Source organism: Carassius auratus, chromosome 10 (genome assembly GCF_003368295.1).
Source record: "Carassius auratus strain Wakin chromosome 10, ASM336829v1, whole genome shotgun sequence".
NCBI lineage: Eukaryota > Metazoa > Chordata > Actinopteri > Cypriniformes > Cyprinidae > Carassius > Carassius auratus.
In genome coordinates, this window is record NC_039252.1 from 10642283 (window position 1) to 10661199 (window position 18917).

General features: G+C 37.5%; 1 protein-coding gene across 1 annotated transcript; it reads right to left on the reverse strand.

Moving 5' to 3' along the window:
* Nucleotides 1-150: 150 nt before the first annotated feature.
* LOC113109811 (EH domain-containing protein 1-like) lies at nt 151-17841 on the reverse strand. The gene is made up of 5 exons (XM_026273580.1): nt 17051-17841; nt 14014-14111; nt 3289-3701; nt 2265-2429; nt 151-2007 (listed from the first exon to the last, which is right to left on the reverse strand). Exons 1-5 carry the CDS (start codon nt 17449-17451, stop codon nt 1486-1488), a joined length of 1599 nt encoding a protein of 532 aa, XP_026129365.1. The 5' UTR covers nt 17452-17841; the 3' UTR covers nt 151-1485.
* Nucleotides 17842-18917: the final 1076 nt, after the last annotated feature.

Sequence of the window (18917 nt, forward strand, 5' to 3'; positions counted from 1 at the left end):
ATTTGGAAAAGAAATCAACCAAATCTGTGTGTGTGTGTGTGTGTGTGTGAGGAAGTATTCATACGTAACCCACTTTGTAATCGTTACCATTTTCATAAGTAACTGTCATTGAATTACACTTTTTATTTTAAAAAATTAGAAACAGATTAGTTATATTTATATTGTAATTTTATTAGTAACTCCCCAACACTGATAATGTAGTATAAGTAATAACTTTACTCATCAATGCAAAATCAGATCTTAACCTCTAATTTTCCTTGCTGATTCTACAGAGAATCTAGAGTCTTAAGCGCTCTTTACCATCATTTAATCTAGCACTCATCTTTAAACAGTCTTTTTCAGAATCTCATATCTCAACTGTTCCTCCTTTGAACTCATTATGTGTCAAAGCCTTATTATTTTCCTCCTTCATAAGCCTGGCACAGCCCCAACATAGCTTTTAATCGTGGCATAATTCAGGTATGTTTCTCTCACACACACACACACACACACACACACTCTCAGTATAACCATATTAGGATATGAAAACAGTACTACAAGTACTAAATAATTTTTTGATTAATTGTCATTTGCACCTTTTTTGAGGATTAATACTTATTAAAAAAAAAAATAAGTTACTCAAATACTCGGTTTAGAAAAGTAAAAATTCAGTTTTGTGGTCATTTTTTAAAAAATGCAAACTAGACCAAAAAAAAAAAAAAAAAATCTACATATGAACAGTATTCATAGAGAAGCTTATAGAAAAGCTTTAGACATTATAGCGGGGTGAGGCACTCAAAAGCAGACAGAAACTAATATGAGTGATGCTACAACAGACACAGATCATACTGGAGTATCTGTCCGTTGAATGTCTTGTCATAGACACTTCCAACATTTCACTAGACTTTTATTTCACTGCTTGTTGTATGTTATATAACTTGCACGTGAAAAATAAAATCTTGAATCCTTCTTTTGAATAGTTATAGAAACTTTTGAAACAAACCATACAAGAATGCAGCACCATTTTACATTTATAGTTTATAGTATAGTTATTTATAGCATTAAAAGGTGGTCAAAATAAAGTCCAAATGGTAAAGTTTTAAAGCTCTTTTGTTCACAGGATCCAGATAATATGGACACATAAGCCAAGCTAAAGTAGTTTTAAAATCAAGCAGACCTATTTCTCCCTGCATAGCTTTAAGTGTTAAGCAGCATCAGTGTAAGATAAGCAACAATTAAATGCCTCTTTCTAATACAAGTTATCTCCCTGCCACCATACCATCGTACAACAAAAAAACAAACAAGGAACATAAGAATAGCAAAGGTGACAAATTGTATTGACAGATAAGTTAAAAGCAATTTGGCTCGATTCCTGTAGCTAATGCATATTGTTTAATTATATCAAAAATGTTATTTTTATATATGTTTTTACGCTTCCAGACCCTCCCCACATCCATAACCTCGACAAAGATTGGCTCAATGATAATATTTATTTTCCCAAATTGTTTACTGTCCTCGTTTAGAAGGAGGCACAAGGTGATCAGGAAGATCAGCAGGTAACTCGTGACCTTCCAGTTTGACCTTGATGAGGTGGTTAGCCAAGGCAAACTCTTCATCGTCCAGGAACCCATCCTTATCCACATCAGCAAGCTTCCAGATCTTTCCTAGAACATTATTAGGCAGCTTGGATTTGACCATCTCCTTCTTGGCCATGGCACCAGAGACCTTCCCGTTGACGGGTGACAGGGTGTAGAAGATCTCGTCGTAAGTTGGCTTGTCTTTTGCCACGATCCACTCCAGCTCATCAATGCCTTCACCAGCACCCTCTCCATAGCCATGCCCGAAGGGTCCATTCATGGTGCCGTCAAAGGCACCACCCTGGACCACCTGGCTGGGCATGGCAGCCTCCTCCTGCCGAACGAGGGTCATGAGTTTGGCGATATCATTGGCCAGCATATCCTCCACTGCTTCCACAAGCTTGGGCTTCAGTCCCTGAAACTTAGTGAAGTCTTGACCAGCGAGGACTTCCTAATAATGAGGACAAAAAAAAAAAAAGAAAAAAGAAAAGGTATTTTCTATCCTTACAGGGTGTGACAATATTTTTAAATTAAAACTGTTCTTAATAACTAAAATAAAAATAAAACCATTTCATAAAACAAGTCTAAACTGTTATAAAACGACTTCTCTTAAAAAAGTATACTTTATTATCATATTGTACTTTGAAACTCCCAACAAAAATTATACATTCAAATTATCTTCTGGGAGAGATGGGACTATTACCATACCTGCATTTTACTGAGTTTAGGGAAATCACCAGGAGAGATCTGTTGTTCTTTTTCAATCCTTGCATATATTTCACCCAGGTTAGCAATGAGCTCCTTTTTCTTATTCTCCTTCCCAAAAACATTTGGCATTTCTTTCTTCAGAGCACTGATGATGTACGCATGAACCTAGAGTTAGAGAAAACGGTTTTGTCATCATATATAATATTTGAAAATAAGTGTTACCGTGTATATGGATATGTTAACAATTTGTCATTCTGTAAAATTTAACAATTAAATTAATGACAACATTAAGATATTATGCAGCAAAAACAGTCATAACATTTATAATAAGAAGAAATGTTCCTTGAGCATCAAATAAATATATTAGAATGATTTCTGAAGGATCACGTGACACTGGAGACTGAAGTAATGATGCTGAAAATTCAGCCGAAAATTCAGCTGTCATCACAGGAGTAAATTACATTTTTAAAAGATATTAAAAATGTAAAAAAAAACTAAAATTAAATATATAAAGGAAGAGGACAATCAGGAAGAAGAGTCATAGAGTCTGGGATGATGATTCTTTACTTAATAAACAATTATTCTTGGGCAGTCATGGCCTAATGGATAGAGTCGGACTCGTAACTCAAGGGTCACGGGTTCGAGTCTCATGTCCGGCAGGAACTGTCCATGGGGGGAATGAATGCCCAGCGCCCTCTTCCAGCTTTAATACCAGGACTGAAGTTAGACCTTTGAGCAAGGTACTAAACCCAACTGCTCTGGGTGTGTGTGTGTTCACTTGGATGGGTGACGAGCAGAACACAAGATCTAGGTATGGGTCACCATACTTTGTGTGATGACTTCACTAATTAAGTGATCACATGAAAGGTTTATAAAGTGATCACATGAGGGCAGCAAACACCAGATTACTAATTCAATCAAAATTCATAAAAAGTACTTTAAATGTTTTAAGTATGTGCCAAAACACCCCCTCCCCCTTACTTTATTATAAAAGTAACTAACTATGAAAGGCTTAATTTCTTACTTTGGCTAGACGGGCCCGTTTGATAAGGTCGTTCAGCTTGCGCAGCGCTGCATTTCGTGGAAGTCCCTGGATGTCACGGAAAAGGTCTTGTTCCTCTGCCTCAAACAGTTTCCTGTTATCTGCAACCAGGAGAGGCTGAGCCCAGAAAGAGCCAATGTAGACTCGGATGACCTCTGGGGTGTTGACAATTTTACCGAGCGACCACATGAGGGCACCATACACCCGCATCAGCTGCTGGGTCCCAATCTGATCAGCTTTGTTGAGCACCACCCGCATCTTGTCCTCGTGATTTTTCAGAGCTCGGATCACCTCTGAGAACTCATCTGAGATGTCCAACTTGTGTGCGTCAAAGAGAAGAATAATGCGGTCCACGCGTTCAGCGAACCATTCGAGCACTGCAGCAAAGTCATAACCTGCAAACAGAGATGAGACATTTTTTCACATTAAATGATCAAAAAGTATGGCAAAAGGAACTTGTTTGTGTATGTGAGCCTCTCTGAAAAACCACAACCCAACACTTCTCTTTCTAGCCAGATAAAGAGCAGATGTGTAACCCTAGAACTTCCTGATCTGGCCCACATCACTCCACAAAACCAACTAGGCACGAACAAGCACAAATCCACAAACAGGCAAACTCAACAATACAAAATAAAATAAAATGTGGTTTTCCTGTCCACGGAAAGTAGTAAACCCTTCACATAACAGAACCCATGTCCTTCTCATCAGTCCTCTTGCATGACAATGCTTTTGGCTCATGAAGGTGGAGTACAGCTGGCCTTTCACAGGAGAAAAAAAAAAATGATGAAGAGGCGTCAAGTTTACTACAGCCAAATTGACATCACATCCACTCATGCTGACAAACAGGAAAAATTATAAACTGTCCCACGGGCAATCCTTCCTCTCCCATGGTTGGTTATTTTCTTGCATAATGGTTTTAAAAAAAACACAGGGAACAATGGAAATCTGAGTAAAATGTTTTGACAGTGGTCAAGGAGATGACGATGTGTCAAAAATAAATTTAAGATGCTGGGATACGAAACGAATGGAAAAAGTATGTGTACGCCACAAGAAATGTTAGAGATTTTCTCTTGGGTATTTTGATGTCTTCAAGAAGCCAAACGCACAAGCTGGATGCATATTTTTACAACAAGGGTTAGCATAAATATAGCTGGACTTCACAAATTCGGGTCACTTGCCAAAAAGCTGCTTATGTGATCTTGAGGCCAAAGGTTTAATCTTCAGAGATATCTCTATATGCAATTATACACTTGCTAAACCCAGGATTTCTGGCCCAACTCTCTTGGTTACAGAGACAGAAGTTAACAATTTATGTTTGGATTGTGTAGAGAGTGTGTGGAAGGCAGGAAAGAATGCGCCCCAGCTCACAACAGTTGTGTCAACGTCAGCAGGATGTGAAATCTGCATCTAATTCCAACATGGGCGTTTTCTCACTGATTCAAGGCTGACTGCCCTCTATTCACTGTTATCCATCACAACACTGATGGCAATACTGATAAAGCAGGTCTATTGAATTATAATATATGATGGTATAATCCATAGGATAAAATTTAATCTGCCCTCAAATCATTTAAGATAGAAAAAAAAACTGAAATGTAATTTAACAAAATGTAAGAAAAGAAGCAAATACACTGTACTCATAAGACATGAACTTATTTGGTATATCTACTTAAAATGCGTTTGTCTTTTTCCCAGCAGTTATGTATTTACTGTGGGTATATAAACAACAAAAGGCAGCTTATTAAAGGCCTTTTATGCATATAAATCATTATCCTTCTTCAGCATGATCTATTTTCTCTGGCAGTTTCTTTTCTGTGAGTTTAAAGTTATCTTAACTACACTTAGATCAGACACTGATAAGTTGACTGTGTATATATACACACATCAATATGGCTGGTAAAGACTGTGATAATGGTGGTAGCTCAAGTTCATTTTAAATATATTTTACTCTATTTACCATAATGATATGGCTTTTCCAGTTCTTTGCTTGCTTTCATTCTAATACTTTCCAAAAAAACATATCCTTGTGTAAACTATGGGATATCCTTGTTTACAGAAGCACCCCATATTAATTATGTTCGTTCCAGCACTAAAATCTGTGCAAGTGGGCACATAAATGCTGCAATTAATAAAAGAAAATTAAAATCACAACATTGATAATATCAAGATAATTTTATCAAGACTAATTTACTTAACTTTTGTTGTCTACAAAGATGCCGGTTGTTCGCATATTATGTACAGTTAATACAAGACTGGGACTTAAAGTTTACAACCAACACAAAGATCTTACCACAACCCATAAATAGACATTTGGGTTCAAGCTGGTCTGAGGGTTGGACCAAATGTCCTTTAAAAAAAAAAAAAAAAAAAAAAACTTTGGCTCAGTATATGGAGAGCTAATCTTAAATATTACCTCCTTCCCACTAAGATAAAATCCAGACATTGACCCACAATCTCTCGCACATTCATTTAACAAGGTTTTAATAAAGGTTAACAGTGGAATCTGTACCTCAAGTAAGACCCTAGAAACAACTTATAATCTAATGCTAAAAACTAACTGAAAAGGTTTAGTGTTTAGTAATGGGAGACCCTTCCCTGCAGTATCTCTGCAAAAAGGTTTGCTCATAACATTAATAAGTAGCAGTCGTTTCTAAAACAGATGTTAATGTTGCTTAGCAGAGAACGGTTTTATAGCTAATTCACACCAGATTAATTGCTACAAACTGATATGACACTCAGAGAAGCGATTGGTCAACAGAAGAGACAGACGGCAACGTGTGAGTGTTTTGCTTAAAACTTGTTTGTAGGATGTTTGGGGGAGATCTACAATGGCACAAATCAAAAGATACGTCAAGATAATCCATCCACCTTACAGGTGTGGCATATCAAGATTATGATTAGACAGCATGATTATTGCACAGGTGTGCCTAAGGCCACTCTAAAATGTGCAGTTTGTGTGCCGTGTATGGTGTCGCTGATGTCAACGTTGTGGATCAACTGGCCCATGTTGGCGGTGGGGTTATGGTATGGGAAGGCATATGTTGTGGACAGCGACACTAAAGACACTTAAATTTTTGCTCCATCCATGCAATAAATGTGCAGCCTTCGACTGCTCAGGTAATGTCGTCGGTATGACCAAGAGCCGTTGAAAATCTACAGAAACAACTTCACTTTAGCATTATTGGCCATGATTGCTACGGAGAGATCACACATCAGCCGCAAATATCACACAATAAATGTGTCCATGAGACGAACGGAACACGAGTGCAATCATGTGACAGACACAGGCGGTAAATGGAGCACGTGAAGGAGAGATGCGAGGGCACAAACACTGTTCAATGTCTCCTTTAATTTGTCCTTGTAGTGATTTAATGTGTATATATGGATAAACCATTGAATTGCTATAGAAAAAAAATTGTGATTCATTCGATTCTTAACATTTTAAATCGATTGCATCAAGAAAACAAGTGAATCATTACAGCCCTATAGCTGTCTATAAGAGAAGTTTTAATGTAGTTTTTGCATTGTTGTTGCCTGCTTGAATGCAGTGGTGAAGGTGCCTGTGTGGAGAGATGTGTTGATGATGTGTGTGAGTGCTGGTAAGAGTGTAGGAGAGATTGCTTGGAGAAGGTGTGAAGGGATTGTGTCTAGAGGGCATGTGGATGGCTGGAGTTGTGATACTTCTGCCTCAGTGAGGGGACAGAAGGGGTAGATGGGAGTCATGGCAGTGGGTGTGGTTGGTTTGTGGTCCAATGTGTGTGGGGCTGAGAATTGTTCACTGATTGTTCTAGTTAAGAATGTGGCGAAATCATCAGCTGTTATATAACTGGTGGGGGCAAGGGGAAGAAAATTTAATGTTTTGAAGAGATTTTGCGGACTTAAGCAGAGAAAGATGAAAGCAAAGACTGATACATACTCAATCGCAATAGGTGTCAAAAAAATAAATAAAAAAATTTGCAATTAGATATTTTCACAATATCGCACAGCCCTACTCGGCATCACAGGGATTCCACTTCACTGGTTTGAATGCCATCTTACTGGTAGATCATTCAGGGTTCCTCAGGGACCCGTTATTGGACCCGACCTCTTCTCTACATACACTACATCACTGGGTCCCATCATACAGGCACATGGCTTCTCCTACCATTGCTATGCTAATGACACACAGCTCTATATAAAGCCCTTTATAAAGAGCATGCTGCACAAATAGAAAAGCCCTTGTCATTTCTAGGCTGGACTTCTGCAATCCTCTTATGACGGGACTTCCAAAAAGCACAATCAAACATCTACAAATGATTCGGAAAGCAGCACCATGACTGGTCTTCAACAAGCCCAAAAGAACCCATGTTCATGTGCAAGACACTGTTGCTTGCATATAGAACAGCCACAGGTTCAGCATCCGGCCTACTTCAAATCACTACTACCAATCTACATCCCGTCCAGAAGTCTGAGATCCACTAGTGAACGATGCCTCGAGGTACCATCACAGAGAACTTCAAAATCACTTTTCAGAATATTCTCATTCACCATTCATGGCTGGTGGAATGATTTTCCCACCCCTATTCGGAATGCTGAGCGACAACTAAAAACTGAGACTTTAAAAAAATAAACAGATTTGTATTCCTTTATTCCTTCCCTTTCTATTGTTATACTTATTTGAACAATGCCTGAAACCTGGTATTATGAGCACTTCCCATGTCTGTTTGCCTCTTTAAGAAGAATTGCTTTATGTTTTTCGTATTATGTATTGCAAGTTGCTTTGGATAAAAGCGTCTGCAAAATGACAATGTAAAATGATTAAATGTCCTTACAGCTTTGACATGGAAATTTCTTGCAGTTTCATCTTAACATTAAATATGAATAACAATAAAAGTTTGACAATACATTACAATACACTTAAATAGCCTACTCTTCAAAAGTCTCTCTTTGTAATACACATCAAACATTTGACATTACAGACCCCAGGACCACTGCACTATTGACGCTATAAATTTAATTTAACTAGTATTAACCCATGCCTTCATGATAACTGATATTAGTTTTTTCACCCTTAATCCTGATCCAGTATAGATCATCTGTATTTGATAAAAGTCTTCAAACCCACTGATCTCTTTTTTTTACCTTTGAAAACTAAAGCATACATTTCATTGTAATATACCAGCTGCATAAATGTGAGAATATGGGAGGGGGCCTGGAAAAGATGTGTGTATTCATTTGTGCTTGGAAGGAAATTATCCATTTCCAGTACAGCCCATTTAAATGTGGCACTCTCCACAAATTCCTGGAAAGCACAGGGAGGGGAAGAATGTAGAAATCTGAAATCTGCTATAATGATCTCTGTAAACAGCACATTTTCAAAGGATCTATCACGGTGAAGTTAAGTAACATGTAACCTACTGTGTAAAGTAATAATATTCCATGCCTTCATGATAACTTATATTAGTTTTTTCACCCTTAATCCTGATCCAGTATAGATCATCTGTATTTGATAAAAGTCTTCAAACCCACTGATCTCTTTTTTTTTACCTTTGAAAACTAAAGCATACTTTTCATTGTAATATACCAGCTGCATAAATGTGAAGAATATGGGAGGGGGCCTGGAAAAGATGTGTGTATTCATTTGTGCTTGGAAGGAAATTATCCATTTCCAGTACCAGCCCATTTAAATGTGGCACCTTCCACAAATTCCTGGAAAGCACAGGGAGGGGAAGAATGTAAAATCTGAAATCTGCTATAATGATCTCTGAAAACAGCACATTTTCAAAGGATCTATCACGGTGAAGTAAGTAACATGTAACCTACTGTGTAAAGTAATAATATTCCTTTACACAGAAGATTATAATAAAAGAAAATATAATAAAATGCTTGCGCGGAAAACTTCACAGCCACCTAATCTAGCCTATGGACATAAGAGGTTCTTCACTCTCAACAGATATGATTCAGATATAATAAAAAAAACAAGATGAACAGTGTAATATTAACCTAAGTCTATATAGTAAAGCATAATGGAATGCTATCAGTGAAGAAATTCAACACACAGCCAAGGCTACTCAGCCATGGAGAATTAATGCAGGCACCGTGTACAGTAAACAGGAGAGGTACAAGAATAGAGCCCCGTGGAACACCACCCAGTTTAAGACATGGACAGGCAGTGCAAAATTGTTCTAACAAAGAATCACCATGGAATGTGTGAATCGATGTAAAAAAATACATAAATTAAAAAATAAAGTTTAAAGTTCATATGTTGACTGTTTTGTTGACTATTATATGCATAAGGCGGCTATAAAAAAATTTTTTTTTAGAAACTTTGTTACAGTTCTTAAGTATTTTTTTGGAAGTAACTGTACTTGAGTTTTTATATTTCAGGCAACTTTTACTCCACTACATTTCCTAATTAAAATGTATACTTTTACTCCAATACATTTCCCCTAAGTATATTCATTTCTTACTACAAAATAGTCGGAAGAATACAGACTATAGGAAAGCAGGTACAAGCAGATACAATACTGATTTTGTAGGAAACTTTTTTACTTTTTTTTTTTTTAAACTAAACTCTTTATATATTTTGTATACACACACACACACACACACACACACACACACACACACAGTGCCTTGCAAAATGATTCATACCCCTTCATTTTTTCACATTTTGTTATATTAAACTGCTTTAAATGACTTTTTTCCACATCAATCTACACTTCATACACCATAAACGTAAAGCAAAAAAAAAAAAAAAAAAAAAAGTTTAACATCTTTGCAAATTTATTAAAAATAAAAATTATTTCATTGCATAAGCACACCAGAGTAATTATTTATGAGAAATTATTTATTTATGAGTAATTATTTATTTAAACATGAGTAATTAAAAAGCCATGAGTTCCTGTTCCACAGGATTATAAATATGATAAACACAAAAGGTCAAATTCACTTAATCAGCCATCACAAGAAGTAAATCCAAAGAATATAGTTCTTATGTGCAGAACAGGTTTGTTGAGCATAACAAAATAGAAAGTGGATTTAAGAAATCAGCTAAAGCATTTAAAATCCCCATTTTCACCACCAGGGCAATAATTAAGAGGTTCCAATCAACTAAAGAAACCTGCAAACCTGCCTGGAAGAGGACATGTGTCCATCCATGCCGTCCTAATGCACGCTGAGGAGAAGAGTTTGAGTGGCCAAAGACTGCCCAATAATCACAGCTGGAGAATTGCAGAGATTAGTTGAGACTTGGGGAAAGAAAGCCAAAAAAAACATAGCAAACAGCCCCTAAATCACATGTTGTTCAGGATGGTTTCATGAAAAATTATCCTTGCTTTTATCAAATACCAACAGATTAAAAAAAAATCTAAACCTGACTGCCTATATAAGAAATCTTATAATGGACCATGTTTAGATCTTCCACCAGGACAATGACTGATCCAAAAAATCTGTCACTGAGCACAAAATGAAGCTTCTGCCATGGCCGTCCTGGTCCTCTGACCTGAACCCTGTAGTAAATGAGTGGGGTGAACTGAAGAGAAGAAGCACCAACATGGAGCTAGGGATCTGAAGGATCTGGAGAGATTCTTGATGACGGGATGTCTCTGGTCTCGTGTAAGGTGATCTCCAAACTCTTCAGGCATTATAGGAGAAAACTCAGAACTGTTATCTTGGGAAAAGGACATCGCAATAATTGAATGCCAATAACTGTAGCCAACATGCATTGGAGAAAATCATATTTTGTTTTACTTCAATGAAAGGTTAGAATTTAGTAAATTTTTCAAACGAAGAACAAAAACATATACATATTAGTAAATAATACTATTATATAGTATAGCAATTATATTTTACAGTTTGTGACATGCAAGTAGTCCTCTGTGATTCACTGATCTGTACTAATGATAATCTAATATTATCTAAGATGGAAACCATATTGCTGTGAAGAATGAAGTGGGAGGAGATAATAAAAGACAAACTACAAAATGTAGAAAATCAAATACGGAGTAAGAAAAGGACTACATTAAAATAGGGAGCATGCTCATTCACTTCCAAAGAACTGCATAACTGTGGCTAGTTGACCAAATAGCTGTCATTCCTAGCTAAATATATCCATGTTTTTCAGATCAGTTACATAACCGATCATCCCATCGTCCTCAGACAGGCCCAGATTTCCTTCTAAACTTATTGCTGTTGTATTATTCACACATGCCATCCTACTGAGCCCTGGCTTTATGCCATGCTACAGTCCATGACCCGGTGATGACTAGCACTTTCACCTGAATGATAGGATGTGCGTGTTTCTTGCCAATTAAATGCTTTTTCTTCCTATGTACTTGATATGAGAGTCAAATGCTCACATTTTCCATGTTTAGATAATAACACTAGCAGGACTTTCCTCACATTTCCCTCTGATAGCATTCAATTACTGTAACATTGGTAAAGAGGAAGCTTTGAACACAATAGAGACGGAATCTTTAAATAAACGTTTCTGGTGAAGAAACACTTTCCATACGTACCACAAGCTTTGAGAATAACTTATGGGTGGAAAAAAAAACATTTATTGTTATAATGGGAAATAACCCAAACAACTGAAAAGTATGCTTTTAATTGTGATGATAAAAACATGCATGGAATGAATACATGTAAGTAAGTTATGCATGTCTAGTTCTTGTTTGAGCATTTCTATAGTTAAGTCACACTTTCATAAACTTTTTAACTGGTCTGTTAACTATTTAGTAGAGCACATTTTGACAAAAATATTCAGTAACAATTTTATTTTGAACTGGTGATTTATTTAATTTCAATTCTGGTGCTTAAAAAAAAAAATTGCAACATTTTAAATCACAAACTTGTTGTGTTTCAGAGAGTAGGCTACCTAGTGTGTAAAAGACAGAGTCCAATGATTATCTATTTGATTCTCTCTAAGTGTTTTGCACAAGACTTCATTTCACATATCATAAGAATGATGAAAGAAATCTCAACATTTCATGTGCATCTAATACAACAGAATCGTTGTGGTGACTAGCAGGTGACCCTTTGCTGTATCTCTGAATTCCTTGAGCAACCACACAATCATCACTATCAATCTTTGTGACTTTCATTCTGCCTCACAGTGAGGAAGAGGGAAAAGGGCAGCAAAAAGAGTGTAACCCTGGCCACTGATGTTACCTCTCTTGCTTATTTAATGAGCAATGTTAAAAAATACGTTAATACATTAAAAAATCACGAGGGTAAGTTCAGTGTGCAGTACATGGGATGCATCTCATATATTATGATCTCAGACGCCAAGTATCAGCCTAGAAATACTTCTGCCATACACTAATGATGTTTTTACACCTGTCCAAGGAACTGCCAAGCTCTGGTGGGAAGAGTTGCTTATCAGAGGCTATATACGACATATGGTTAGGATCATTTACTCATGTCTGCACACGCTCATGGAGTTCAGAAGCAATTCTCCCATATCCATCTCTTCACCAGATCACTCCCTTATACAAGAAAAAGTATGCGTGTGCACCATCTTACAGTGATGCATACCATAGTATTGAATGATTATCATAATCTTGTACATGGTATTTATATGGTACACAAACATACTCAAAGAATATCATGGTATGTGGCATTTAAAAACAAAATCACGCAAAAAAATCATCATTGCAATGCTACATGATGTTAAAAGAACAAATTACAATTTGCAAGCATGCTTTTGACTGTCTAGTGCAGACAGCAGGAAAGCCACTTCAAGAAAAATAACAGTGTGCGACAACACATCTACTCACTCACACACACAGACAGACTCAATAACACATAACTGAATCTTTGAACATGGAAGCATTCACACAGTCATCTTTACCGCACCCTCTCAGTTCTCAGTCTGTTTCCTGGCCTGAGTTGTCCCCCTCTTTGTCAGACTGTTATCTGTAGATGCCACTCACCCTCTGATCACATTTACATGGTCTTCGGGGAAAGGCACGTAGAGGCCCACACGCACACACACGCCACAGCAGATAGACAAGCACAGGAAAAGTCCTCAGCGTGACACCGGTTACCTCCACACACAATGCGCTCTTAGATTTTTTTTTGGTTTTTTTGGGAATAAACAACATACCAACATGCTCCACTGTAATTTCCTTGTCTGTAACAGGTCCAGACTAGTCAAGTATACTTCTAGGGAAGCTTAAAAAAAAATTAAATAATAAATAGAAAAACACAGGCAAAAAAAAATTTTATATATTAAAATGAATAAATCAACAGCAGTGCTCGATTGACTATTAAATGCACTGCCTAAAGGATAAATTGACCATTTCGGCCATTTTTGCATCACTTTTGCTTTCAGTGAAGACTCAATCATTCTGGCCAAATCATGTTTGATGGGAATGGGCAGTCCACATTGTTACTGTAGATTAATTAGGTTTTAAACTTCCCTTCCTTCCTACAGGAAAAATGGCTGTGGAAGGAGCATGAGTTTGTTTTGCTCTAACATAAACAGGAGAACTAAAAATACTTCCCTCTTTAGACTCCCATAATGCAAATGCTAACTGAATTAACCTCCTTTCCTTTGCCTAGAACAAGTGCTACACACTCACAGCTGTCTATGTAAATGAAGCTTGTATTAATAGTTGTGGTAACTCCGGGAAGAAAAGTCAGGGTAACGGTTAGAGAAGTGAATGTGGTAATTATAAAAAGTATTCAAATAAAAAAAATTATAATAATAATAAAAAAAATGACCTCTGCTGATCCGCTGTTTCTCTCCAGACAGGATTCCAGGAGTGTCTATGATGCTGATGCTGTCCAACACTGGATTTGGCATCTGAGCACATACAAACCTGTGAAAAGAAGATTACACATTGAAAATGGACAAACATTTCAAACCAGACCTAGTGATTTTGCAGCACTGTTTTTAGTGGATGATGACTGCTTGGAAGGAACTCCCTTCTCACTAGCCAAATCTTATCATCCCAGCACTTTACTCAACTTTTCCATTACCAAAAGCTTGCAGCTTATCTTTATACAGTATGTGTTCCTTAATTATTTGCCAACCCGTATGCTATGATTTTCATGTGTTTAAAATGTGTCTGCATGCAATGCAATGCAATAACCATCTTCAGCTCCCCTACCACTGTGTTCCCACTTGTGTATTTTTACTTGCTCCCTGCATTTAATTTTTCCAGAAAGTGAGCCATCACTCACTCCTTCCATGCTGCTACCTTCACTACTGCAATCGTATCCCACATTTCCCTTCTCCTTGCATTCCACTCACTGTAAGACCTGCTGCCAGTTGACAAAGACAGTTTGTGTCATTTCGGCTAATGTTTTGAAGTGTAAATCCTAGTATTCAGGGCCAAAACGGATACATGCTTCCTTGCACGTATCCAGAAATCCAACTGAACAAATGTACTTTTATTTCCAAGAACTGAACAGTAAATAACATTTTGAGGTTAAATGAGGACATTTAACTAATACTAACCTGCATGTCCCAAGTACACCTCAAAATTAAAAAAAAAATCATGTTATTGCCATGTTTACTGACTCTTTGTGTACAAAAATTCAGATACCAAGCTGATAAGCACATAAATCAAGTTGGCTACACAAAGATACTGTAGTATCAGAAGAAACCTGTTTAGCGAGGTAGACAAGCAGTAACGGTGTACAGTTTGTTGCATAACACCAGAGCACCATCAACCTCAGCAATAACCGTAAATTGAATCTTCAGCTTAGTAGAGGATAAACGCCATTTATGGCTTATGCATGCATATATTTGACTTTTGATCTTGGGAAAACAGTTTGACAAACACTACACAATCTAGAATCAGTGATATGGTTCACAACAGGCCAGAGCCTATGAAAAATGCTGAAAGCAGCTGAATAGGAGAAAGTGCTTACTCAAGTTACACAGTCAGGAGTAGCAGGGAGAGTGGAGACAACAGCACAAAGGTGGGGCATCCATGTATTACTGAACTACTGAAACAGAGGTAATATAGCATAATGAAATTCAGTGGTCACAAGGCACACACACACAAACACAACCTTGATACCTAGTCAGTGACCTTCAATCTACCTTTGAACCTCTCCAGCAAGGTCAGAGTGAAAACACTGGGATGGAAAAAATCATGCTGATAAGCAATAAACAGCAGAATATAAAGGAAGCTGGGATCAGAGATTTGCAAAGTGGGGACACTTTTGGGAGTGAAATTGCAGAGTCAGTTCCTCTGATTATCTGTCCATTATCTGTCCTGAGTCTGTCCTTTTTTATCTCTTAATAACCTATAAAAAAAATATCACTCAGATAAGCTGCCGAAACACTAAAATCCTGTTTTTAACGACTAGAGCAGCACCTACAGAAATGTCTCACATCAGTTCATTGCTGCAATGAAAATACACTGCTCTTCTCAAGAAACCTTGATTTGACCTTGATTTGACCTTAAGATGACACACACCGTCAAGGTGAGTTCAGGGAGGGAGGAGGAATGAAATACAGACTTTAACTATTCTCCTCCTACTCATTGCACAAACTGAAAACATTACCAGATTTTCTTTCAAATGAAATTTTTGTGGAATAAACTCTTCATTCTGCCAGCCCTGGCCTGTTGGATGTGAATGGGATCTGTGCATCTGATCCCTCTTATTCAAGCATTGACCAGCTTGAGGTTCCAGTTAAGTGGGGCATTTTGTAAAGCTCTGGAAGTCTTCTTATCTACAAGCAGCACAAAGGAAAAGTGTAGTACTAGTACTTGAGAGAAAACACACCCGCTCAGTACGAAATGCTCTACAGCGGATATATTTAATGATAACCCGGATGTCATGTGTCTTTACGGGACCTTTACGGGTTGTGTGTGAACATATTCTGGGTAATCTCTTCACTGGCAGTGTGAAAGGGGCAAAATCTACCGACCCGGGAACAATTGCCGGGACACATTACCCGTGTATTTTCCGGAATCGCAGTGTGAAAGTGGCTTATGCGACCTGAACTGATATACCATTGTACATGCCAAATCTTCTCTCTTCATAGCCTTCTTTATAGAGGGCCTCATTCCCAAGAGCTTGTTAAAAAAAAAAAAGACCCCTAAAGGCCTCAGCAGCTGTCAAAACCAGTGTCAGCTGACGTTTCTCTCAGAAGGGGGGAACAAAAAATAATGAGTAAGAAGCTGAGTGCACACAAAATATGGTCTTAATATCCTCAATAATCGGAATACAATGAGAAAACATGTTTTACTTGTATGCAGTAAAAATTAAAATCTTAAATCTCAGATTCAAATGCCTTAAAGCTGTGTGACAGCAACTACATTTAGAAGTGTAAGCTAACAAAGGTTTGTGGCGATTAGAATAAGACCAATCTTACTTAGTCTTAAAATATACAGACATATGCTGAACTTTTACTACTTCCAAAAGCTCCACCCTTGCAATACAAGCACTAGCAGCCAACCCCTGCATAGACTTACAAAAGTGCAAGAGATTTCAGTTTCAGTTAAGCATAGACACCCTCTTCACCCTGATGGCTAGGTTTTTTTGTTTTTGTTTGTTTGTTTTTTTTGGACGTTTCCATGTATTATTGTATATTATAAAAGTAATCCTAAACTCATATGAGCACAAAACTTGACAACCTCTTGACCATTCAGGAAAACAACACCCAAACAGCTGCAACCCTCAGCAAAGTAAACCTAAGATAAAGACGCCAATGACAGATCATTAATGTAAACACTGTTTTAGTCTATTTTTACAAAAAGAACGAAAAAAAAAGTTTATTAAAAATGAATGAGGATCTAACCTGTTCAGAAAAGCGTTTCCAAAGGCGTTGAGTTTTCTGAAGGGTTTCTTGGGGTCAACCACTAAAGCATTGCCCGGGATGAGACTCTCCTGGTCCCCGTGCATCACCGCTATGAATGAATCGGTGGTGGGCTCGGGGCCTATGCGCATCCCGGGGAAATCCTGCTCCATCAGATGCCGAATAAAAGTGGTTTTCCCCGTGGAGTACTGGCCCACTAAAAGTACCATGGGCTTGTTATCGAAATCAGCATCTTCCAGAGCCGGAGAGTGGAAGTCGTGGAAGCGGTAGGTGTCTTCCAGGGGAAAGAGTTTGGTCCGGTAGAGTCGCTTCAGCCCGTCAGAAACCGTCTGAAACAGTTCGGGGTCCTTTTTCTTTCCGTCATTGTTCGCCCAGCGGAACATCTTTCACAGTGTTTAAAGTAAAGCGTTTTACTTAAAGGGAAAAAAAACTTTAGGGGTTGTGTAAAAATCTTCTCTGGTTCTAGACAGTTTAATCCAGCGGTTGGGATGAATCAACGGTCCGGTGTCCAGCGTCGGACGGCCAGCGCGGTGGGTCGGTCCCGTCAGCTGTTCAACTAACTGCTGTCTTTATTTTCACTCAATTGATTTCTTCGGACTTTGCCTGTTTCTGTGAATCAGAGTGACGTTCGCTGACTCTTCGGTCGCGACCTTGCAGCAGACTGGTTTCTTTTATACCCGCTGGAGAGGCAGCGCTGTTGCTCTCTAGTCTAGAGTCCCACAGCCCGAGACGAGCAGCTCTCTGCGCGTGACACCGCGAGCTCGCGCCCTACTTATTATATTACTACCGGAACTCCAGGGAACTTCCAAAATAAAAGGCGTCACCCTGCCCAAATGTGGGTTTTGTGAAACACGAAACTTGTTTTTTGTTTTCTTTTTCTAACAAAGAAACAATGTTTATATTTATTAATCTGTGTGCTGCATTATATCTTGCAACTATTCTTTAATGATAAATTGATAAAATGCTGGCATTCAAACAACAAAACGAATTAATCAATTAACGAATTAATAACTTCATAGACATTTACCTCATTCCATACTATATATACTAACTCTAGCATTCTCTGTTCTTTTTCTATTCTATACTTGTTTTCTTTTTGTTAGGCCTACTTATGTGTGTGTGTGTGTGTGTGTGTGTGTGTGTGTGTGTGTGTTGTGTGTATTTATATATAAATTTAAAAACCTGCTAAGTGTACTGAGTTACACTGTAAAAAAAAACTGATTTTAATTTTACTTTGTTTTCTTTTATTTAAAATTGTAGTCAAAATTTCTTTAATATTACCAATGGTATCTGTAAATTAAGTATTATGACACTACAATTAATTACAGTAATTCAACTTTTTATACAGAAATAGTACTGTATTTTTATACAGTGTTTCTTCTTTTTTCTTAAATTACTTACAAATTAATGTAAAATTACCTGTAATTAAACAGTAAAAAAATGTTAAATGGTCGACAGCCAAAAAAGGTAACCACAAAAACAGAAGTGTAATTAAAAGAACTTCAACATTATGGAAAATCTTTTAAAGGGTTAGCTCACCCAAAAATGAAAATTCTGTCATTAATGACTCACCCTCATGTCGTTCCAAACCCGTAAGACCTCCGTTCATCTTCGGAACACAGTTTAACCCTTTCACACATGAGTTTAAAATATACTAGCTGAGACCCCGGCATGAGTTTTTTTAGATGACTGTTATTTTAGCCTTATTGTTTCCATGGCGACGCGTCATGCTTGTGACACAAGACAGCCACAATAGATCTGTATGACACATTGGATCGCTTTTATTTAGTTTTTCTTGTTTTATTCCAAATGTTCCCAAAACATGCTCACTACATTATGAAATATATGC

Coding starts and splice junctions, on each gene's coding strand:
- LOC113109811 (XM_026273580.1), bottom strand. CDS start 17,451: ATGTTCCGCTGGGCGAACAATGACGGAAAGAAAAAGGACCCCGAACTG. Junction 14,112..17,050: donor GGAAACGCTTTTCTGAACAG/GTTAGATCCTCA, acceptor TTCTTTTCACAG/GTTTGTATGTGCTCAGATGC. Junction 2,008..2,264: donor CTAAACTCAGTAAAATGCAG/GTATGGTAATAG, acceptor CCTCATTATTAG/GAAGTCCTCGCTGGTCAAGA.